At 41.8% G+C, this 9,096-nt stretch overlaps 1 protein-coding gene across 1 annotated transcript; it reads left to right on the top strand.

Moving 5' to 3' along the window:
• The first annotated feature begins 4,375 nt into the window (after window positions 1–4,375).
• LOC112295998 (chaperone protein ClpB1-like) lies at window positions 4,376–8,840 on the top strand. Its single transcript, XM_024548078.3, has 7 exons — window positions 4,376–5,212; window positions 5,454–5,735; window positions 5,937–6,106; window positions 6,231–6,376; window positions 6,513–7,121; window positions 7,355–8,173; window positions 8,318–8,840. The coding sequence occupies exons 1-7, from the start codon at window positions 4,803–4,805 to the stop codon at window positions 8,606–8,608; spliced, it is 2,727 nt and encodes a 908-aa protein (XP_024403846.2). The 5' UTR covers window positions 4,376–4,802; the 3' UTR covers window positions 8,609–8,840.
• The last annotated feature ends 256 nt before the right edge of the window (window positions 8,841–9,096 follow it).

The raw sequence follows: 9,096 nt of genomic DNA, 5'->3' as shown, positions 1-9,096 counted from the left end.
TACATCATTTCAAATGATGGTCTTATGATGGATTCTAAGAAAGTCCAAACAATCATGGATTGGAAGATTCCAAAGACTGTGAGAGATGTCCAATGTTTCTTGGGATTTGCCAATTACTATCGGATCTTCATCAAAGACTTCTCACGAGTTGCAGCTCCACTTACACGCTTGACTAGTAAAGATAAATTCCAATGGAATCAAGAAGCGGAAGTAGCATTTGAAGCCTTGAAGACATCGTTTGTCTCTGCACCAGTCTTATATCGTGTTGACTTTTCCAAGGCATTTTTTATGGAAACAGACGCATCGGATTTTGCCTTGGGTGCAGTTTTATCACAAATGGGAACAGATGACAAACTTCATCCGATAGCTTTTCATTCAAGAAAATTCTCAGCAGCCGAGATCAATTATGAGATCCACGATAAAGAACTTCTTGCAATCGTGGATTCCTTTCAAGAATGGCGTCATTATCTAGAAGGTGCTTCTAGTCCAGTCACTGTGTATACAGATCACAAGAACCTCGAGTATTTCATGTCAGCACGCGTGTTGAATCGTCGTCAAGCTCGTTGGAGTATGTCTTTGTCAAGATTCGACTTCATTATCACTTATCGGCCAGGAAAACAACAAGGTTTGTCCGATGCCCTGTCTAGACGTTCTTATTTTGTACCAAAAGAAGGAGATGCAGCTTTTGAGCAACAAAGAACGGTCCTCTTGAAACCGGAGCAATTTCATCTCCGAGCAGTGAAATCAACATTGACTGTTGATTCAACTTTTCTCAAGCAAATCCAGTCCAGTATGTCCTCAGACCCTCTTGTTCATGATATCGAGAATAATTCTTCTAAGTCTCATGATTCTTCTAAGTTCGAGTTCAAGAATAATCTATTATATTTTGAAGGACGCCTATATGTTCCAGAAGGAAAAGCACGTTTGCGTGTTCTTCAAGCACGTCATGACTTTCCAGCAGCAGGGCACTTTGGATATAATAAGACTCTGGAACTCATATCAAGAGATTTTTGGTGGCCACAAATGTGGAAGTCAGTCAAAGACTTTGTACAATCATGTGATATTTGTTCAAGATCAAAAATTCCTCGACATCGACCTTACGGACTTCTTCAGCCATTACCTATACCAGAACAACCATGGTCTTCTGTTTCTATGGATTTCATCACAGATCTTCCAAACTCAAGATCTTATGATTCTATATTTGTGATAGTAGATCGTTTCACCAAGATGGCACATTTTATGCCATGTACAAAATCTATCACAGGTGAAGAAACAGCTAAGCTTTTCATTGATAATATCTATCGCTATCATGGATTGCCTAAAGATATCATATCGGATAGGGGAACTCAATTTGTGTCGAGATTCTGGAGGACTCTTTTCAAGATTTTAAAAGTGGACATAAAGTTATCTTCAGCTTTCCATCCTCAAACTGATGGACAAACAGAGCGCGTAAACCAAGTCTTGGAACAGTATTTAAGGTGTACCATCAACTACCAACAAGATGATTGGACAAACCTTCTGCCATTGGCAGAGTTTGCTTATAATAATACGGTACATTCCTCCACACAACAAACACCTTTCTTTGCCAATTATGGCTATCATCCACGACTTGATACTTTTGATTTTTCAAAAGTTGATAATCCTGCAGCAGAAGATATGGCAAATCGGTTGTCAGAGTTACATGCAATAATGAAGGCGCAGTTGAAGAAAGCTCAAGAACGACAAAAGATAAATGCAGATGTATATCGTAAAGAGCAACCACAACTCAACGTGGGTGATAAGGTATGGCTACTTCGTCGCAATATCAAGACCACTCGACCTTGTGACAAGTTGGACTATCGTAGGCTTGGCCCCTTTTCTGTTTCTGAACAGATCAACCCAGTTGCATATCGGTTACATCTACCGGAGTCAATGAAGATCCATCCTGTATTCCACGTGTCTCTTCTTGAACCATATAAGACAGTGGATATACAAGGAAGAAGACAAATGCCACCGCCTCCTATAGAAGTAGATAATAATGAAGAATTTGAGGTGGAAGAGATATTAGACTCAAGGCGGCGCCGAAATAAGCTGGAATATCTTGTTCATTGGTGCGGATATGATATTAGTGAGCGCACATGGGAGCCATCCAGGAATCTAGCAAATGCATCAGCTAAAGTCAAAGTTTTTCATCAACGACATCCATCAAAACCAAGATGAAAACCTCTCTTATAAAAGAGACAAGATTGAGGCAAGATAACATTCAATTTCCTATCCTTGTTTGTAACTTCTTTGCATTTTGTGACGCTAATTAGATGGAGAGCCAACAACCAGCGGATTCAACTCAAGAACCTTCGTTTGCTGACTTACCGGATGAGACATTGCGATTGTCACAACCTTCAAGACGACGCAACCGAGATGAAGACCCTCAAGAACGACATGTTCTTCTTCGAATAGATGGTGAGATACAACGCGTTTGGTATCACGACCTTGGAAGAGATTCTCGATGTTTGGTGATATTATTGGAGATAGGAATGACTCCTGATGGTCTTTCAAATGTATTATTTGAAGGAAGTTATGAAGGCCTCAACAGTGATCAAATAACAGGGTGGTCTTCTCGCCCTGGAATGGGACACTATCGATGGCTAAGAGGACCCATCAACTATCTTCGAAGAGAACAAAGATCAGAGTATGTAGCAAATACAATTCGCCGCATATTAGATTTTCTCAATATATAATCACCGCTCCTCGTGGAACTCGTCCCTAGAAGGGGGGGTAATGTCACGGACATACATATAATTACCTATATGAATAGATAAAAGTATGTAAAAGTAGGTTAATTGTGTAATATCTTCTAGAGAAGCTTCTTAGAAGCTTCATAGACGCTGCTTTGACTTTATAGGAGTCTATAGTTGACTTTTAGGTTAGAAACTTGGTCAACAAGTTAGCCATGTGCCACGCATGTTAGAAGCTTAAAGAACAAGCTAACTACGTGGTCCATCCATAGAAAACTTGCCTTGCAAGCAAAGGCATGTGGCCTAGAAAGTCAACATATATTGGAGGTCTTATAGAACATCGCCACGTGGCTTCTAGTTAGATAGTATATATAGAGGCAAGAGTGAAGCCCTCTTCACTCTTGTCAACTCCTTTCTTGCTTCTAGTCTAGTTTCAAGGGTCTCTAGTTTTCTTGTATTTTGGCAATAGCCATTCCAGTTTCTTTCTTAATATACATATTTCTATTTTGTCCTATTTCTTTTTGAGAAAAGTCTCACTTACTCTTTAGCTTTCATCGAGTTCTTGTCCTTGACAGATATCACATTACATTTATTATGAAATTTTTAGATTACAAATTGATCACTTGATATCAAAAAACTTGTGTGGAGGGCTCTTCATTTCAACTTCATTTGCCTTCATTGCAACTTGATGTGCCTCTTCCTGTAATTGCATGTATTAAGATGGTTCTAAAGGTTCAAAATCCTTGGCACTAAGCCTAAAATAGCTACTAGGATTGCTACCTTCATGTGGTCATAGCTGTTTAAACCAAAGCAATTTACAAAGATCAACAAAGTTATTTATTTATGTATTTATTTATTTATAATTTGGGCTTCTTCTTTGTTTTAACATCCTATTTTGTGTTTTTTGTGTTTTCGTTTTTTTTTTTTTTTTTTTTATTTTCGTTTTCTTTTGCTGAATTGAATTTTTATGTTTTGTATCTTCTGTAAAGAATTGCAAAAAATCAAAAGTTTAAATCTTTGGTTGTTAGTTGCATTATCAGTCAAAGCACCTAAAAATTGTTTTACATGTTTGTTTATTTTTTTAATGATTGTATTTTGATATCAAATTACATGTATTATGAAATTTTCATGTTTGTGTACTTTTGTATATTCACTGGACACAATTTAATTAAACCAGAAATGTACTGAACCTTGACAAAGCCAATGGGTTTAACCACTAGTTGTAATATATAGAATTTTGATTCCAATGCACTTACACGTTACAACACACCCAAAAATCAATAATCGTTCCATTATAATTTTTCATATATGTATAATAATAAAAAATAATAAAAATAATGCTCTATAGTTGGTTTTTCATTTTCTTCCTCATGAATTAACCATCTGATGTTGAACTCACAATTTCAGCATAATGATATTTGCAGTACATAATTACTACGTTTACAGACCTTCAACCTTTGTCAATTGCGTTGTTTTGAAATGAAAGAGGCAACCTAAGTGAGCGATTAAAGCATTGTTATTTGTGGAGAGAGCGAGAGAGGTCTTCCACGTCACAGACCACGTAGGACGCGGCTCGAACTCCCACTGGCAGAGATCAGCATGGCAGTGCCATGGGCAGCTTACTTGTCGTCTCAACCATGCACAAACCCCCCTCCTTATCTCCAGATGCTTCCAGAGCCTTCTCCTCGCTTCTACTCGCTTCCACACGAGGCTCGATTTCTCTCGCTCCATCTCTGGATCTCGCGATCATGCTTAGATTCAGCGTATATCAGGTCCTGCGGCGTCCAAACTTCAGCAGACCCAGACGGTTATGGTTAAGGAGACTTTGGTAGCCATCCTTAGGTTGATTCTTCGACTTGTGTCTACTTATTAGCCGTTGTGACAGTTCCGTTCGAATTCCAATTAAGAACTTACTTCAGTTGATTACGGAAAGTTTTTGGAGAGCTGAGGTTTAGAGTTGTGGTGGAATTGATACGTAGTTTTTTCTTGAGGTTTTTGGAAGGGTATTGGTTTTGGAGGCATTCCAGAGAGTTGAGGGTTAGTTGTAGTGTAGGTGGAGGATTGGAGGTTTAAAGTTTCGGGGGCATCATGAATCCGGAGAAGTTTACGCACAAGACGAATGAGGCGTTGGCAGCCGGGCAAGAGCTTGCGACCGAAGCCGGCCATGCGCAGTACACGCCCGTGCATTTGACTCTTGCTCTGTTGAACGATAATGAAGGATTGTTGCGCCAGGCTATTGCCACTGTGTCGGGTGGTGACCAGACGATCAATTCTGTTGAGCGCGTGTTGAAGAACACGCTGAAGAAAATTCCATCACAGAGCCCTGCTCCTGATGCTTCCCCTGCGAATAATGCACTTATTAAATGCTTAAAGAAGGCGCAGAGCTTGCAGAAATCCAGAGGCGACTCGCATCTGGCTGTCGATCAGCTGATCTTGGCGCTACTCGAGGATACTCAGATTGCAGATTGCTTTAAAGAGGCGGGTGTAAGTGCAACTAGGTGAGTTTGGGTTGCATCTCTCGAATTTGTGCGTTTAGTATGTGAAGTTCAAATCGATGTGTTTTGATTTTTACCGTCATTCTTGTCGTTTGTTCATCGGAATTAACTGGAGAAAGAGTTGGGAGATTTCAATTTATCGTATGCTACTATCTATGGCATTGTGAACACTCATAATGTTGGAAAGGGAATGTTGAGGGTTTTAGGGTTTTTCTTACTGTTTTCTCGTGTGTGTTTGGTGTAGGGTGAAGAGAGAGCTTGAAGCTGTGAGAGGATCTTCTAAGAAGGTTGATAATGCTACCGGTGATTCTAATTTTCAAGCATTGAAAAAGTATGGACGAGATTTGGTGGAGGATGCTGGCAAGCTGGACCCCGTCATCGGTCGAGATGACGAAATCCGGAGAGTTGTGAGAATCCTGTCTCGAAGGACTAAGAATAATCCCGTGTTGATTGGAGAGCCTGGTGTCGGGAAGACAGCTGTCGTGGAAGGCCTCGCCCAACGTATTGTGAGAGGAGATGTGCCAAGGTAAGTCTTGCATTAACATTTCCACTACAAGTTATTTCCTGCCTGGATTGGATGTAGAGAACCTCTTCGTTTAGGATCAAGACATGCCTTACATCTTATTTAGCCAGAGAATGTTCTCAGTGCTGCTTCTTTTTTTTGGTCCCAAGGTTTTAGTGAGGTTTCAGTTAACAAATATAATAAAACCTTCGTTGTGCCTTACAGCAATTTGTTAGAAGTACGTCTAGTCGCCTTGGATATGGGAGCCTTGGTTGCGGGAGCCAAATACCGAGGTGAATTTGAGGAACGATTGAAGGCAGTGCTCAAGGAAGTGGAGGATTCTGATGGCAAAGTTATTCTTTTCATTGATGAAATTCATCTTGTTCTTGGAGCAGGTGAGGGGTGCCTTCGAATTTTCATAACTCATTGTCTGTGATTGTGCTTCATCTGTACTCTACACATATAAGTCACATATTGAGCTTATACACTCACCTCAATGCATCGTATCTGGAATTTCAGGGCGTACGGAAGGATCCATGGATGCAGCCAATTTGCTGAAGCCAATGCTGGCCCGAGGACAACTCCGTTGCATTGGGGCGACCACTTTGGATGAATACAGGAAGTATGTCGAAAAGGATGCAGCCTTTGAACGGCGGTTTCAGCAGGTAAGTTAGGGAAATTTTCTATTGCCTATTAAACTAATCGTTGTAACTCTTTACCTCGTGTGCTGCTGAATTTGCAGTGTATGCTTGAGGAACGTCTGATCGCTGACGGATTGATTTCGATTATTTTGTGTCACAGGTCATGGTTTCAGAACCGAGTATAGCAGACACCATCAGTATTTTACGAGGCCTGAAGGAGCGATATGAAGGGCACCATGGTGTCCGTCTCTTAGACAGGGCGTTGGTTGTTGCAGCACAACTCTCGAGCAGATACATTACGAGCAGGTTCTTGCCTGACAAAGCAATTGACCTCATAGACGAAGCATGTGCTAACGTGCGTGTGCAGCTGGATAGTCAACCAGAAGAGATTGATGTCTTGGAAAGGCGTAGAATTCAGCTGGAGGTGGAGGCGCATGCTATGGAGAAAGAGAAGGACAAAGCCAGCAAGGCGCGTCTTGTTGAGATACGACAGGAACTCCAAAATTTGGAGGATCAATTGAGACCTCTGAAAATGAAGTATCAAAGAGAGAAGGAGAGGGTCGATGAACTCCGGAAGCTGAAGCAGAAGAGAGAAGATCTTCAAGCCAGTTTGCTGGATGCAGAACGACGGTATGATTTGGCAAGGGCAGCAGATCTTAAGTACGGGGCTTTAGTGGAGGTGGACAAGGCAATCCAAAAAATGGAACAGCAAGAGTCTGGAGAGAACACTATGCTCACGGAATCTGTTGGTCCAGAGCATATTGCGGAGGTAATGTTAAACGAAATACGATGATTTGTTGTGTGCTTCTTCATGTCTTGTGTTCCTAGTTGATTAGGCGTAACGATAGTGATCATGATAGATGTTTTAACGCAGGAAGAACAAATATTACAAATTTTTGTGCATTGGAGACCTTAGCAAACATTTTGAATTGATATTGTTCTCCGTCTTTATCTGGTTATATTTTCCTTGTACCAACGACATCTTCGTTTGATGTACTTCAGGTCGTTAGTCGGTGGACTGGAATTCCGGTGACTAGGTTGGGTCAGAATGAGAAGGCCCGGCTTTTGGGCCTTGCTGATCGTCTGCATCAGCGGGTTGTTGGTCAAGACGAGGCAGTTCAGGCTGTCGCAGAAGCAATTTTACGATCACGGGCTGGTCTAGGCCGACAGCAGCAACCAACTGGATCCTTTCTCTTCCTTGGCCCAACGGGTGTTGGTAAAACTGAGTTGGCTAAGGCTTTGGCTGAGCAGCTCTTTGACAAAGAGAATCAGCTTGTTCGCATGGATATGTCCGAGTACATGGAGCAGCACTCAGTTGCTCGTCTGATTGGTTCCCCACCTGGGTATGTGGGACACGAGGAGGGAGGTCAGCTTACAGAGGCAGTGCGAAGGCGCCCCTACAGTGTTGTTCTTTTTGATGAAGTGGAAAAAGCGCATCCGGCAGTTTTCAACACTCTCTTGCAGTTGCTGGATGATGGTCGTCTCACTGATGGCCAAGGCCGTACTGTGGATTTCACCAACACTGTAATCATCATGACCTCTAACCTGGGGGCAGAGCATTTACTCATGGGTTTGAGTGGTATGATGTCCATGGATATTGCCAAGGAAAAAGTTTTAGAACAAGTTCGGGTGCACTTCCGCCCAGAACTTCTCAATCGGTTGGATGAAATTGTAGTTTTCGAGCCGCTCAAGCACGATCAGCTACGTAAGGTGGCCAGGATGCAGATGAAGGATGTCGCCGTGCGACTTGCAGAGCGGGGCGTTGCATTGGCTGTCACCGATGCCGCCCTTGACCTTGTTTTGACGGAGTCTTACGATCCTGTAAGTATCTTCCCCTGTGTCAACATTCTTCTTGCTAGATGCTACATTTTAGAAACTATGTGTGTCACGTGACCATTGCAACATATACTTTATTTGACGTGCGTGTTCAATATTCTTAACCGTTTTCTGATGCTTGGACTTCAGGTTTATGGTGCACGCCCGCTGCGAAGATGGTTAGAACGCAAAGTGGTAACCAACCTATCAAGGATGCTGATCAACGATGAAGTGGATGACAATTCCACCGTCTTCATAGACGTTAAACCTGGAGAGAACCTACTCACATATACTGTGGAACGCAACGGTGGTCTTGTAAACAGTGTCACGGGGAAGAAGGCAGACATTCTCATTGAAGTACCGAGAGCAGAACAGCATGATCTCAAAAGAATGAGGGTTGAAGAACCAGACAGTGACTTAGATGATGAGATGGAAGACTAACTTTTGCTTCAGGCAGGTATAGAAGCTAGATTCTTGTAACAGGTAGATCAAGACCACGCTGTTGGTATTTCAGGGATGGTCTGCTTACTACTCAAGTTATGTAGCCGTAAATATGTAGCAATTTTACAGTCGGTTCAGAACACAGCAAAAATCCAAGCGCAAGTGTAAATGTTATTAAGGTTGTAGATTTCACCAACAACCAAGCGAAATTCAATTTTTGGATTATTTTCAAGTGTATTTGTACAAACTCCTCGGACGTTGCGAGTCTTTTAGATATTAGACTGTTAAGCCAATGCTCTAAAATATGCCTCTAAGCTTACTCTAGTTTGTTGAATGGTTGTCATTTGAACCCAAAGGAAATGTACACTGATTATTTTTCAGTGAGCTTAGAGCCGCAAGTCGACTATCAACCCTCACCAATGGGTCGTAACCCTAAATGCAACAACCAAAATAGAGCCCTTCGCACAAGAATTGAATACATCGTTGCA

Source organism: Physcomitrium patens, chromosome 19 (genome assembly GCF_059467195.1).
Source record: "Physcomitrium patens ecotype Gransden chromosome 19, ASM5946719v1, whole genome shotgun sequence".
In the NCBI taxonomy this organism is placed as follows: domain Eukaryota; kingdom Viridiplantae; phylum Streptophyta; class Bryopsida; order Funariales; family Funariaceae; genus Physcomitrium; species Physcomitrium patens.
Note: the sequence above shows the minus strand (reverse complement) of the source record. Positions and strands in the feature narration are given on the sequence as shown.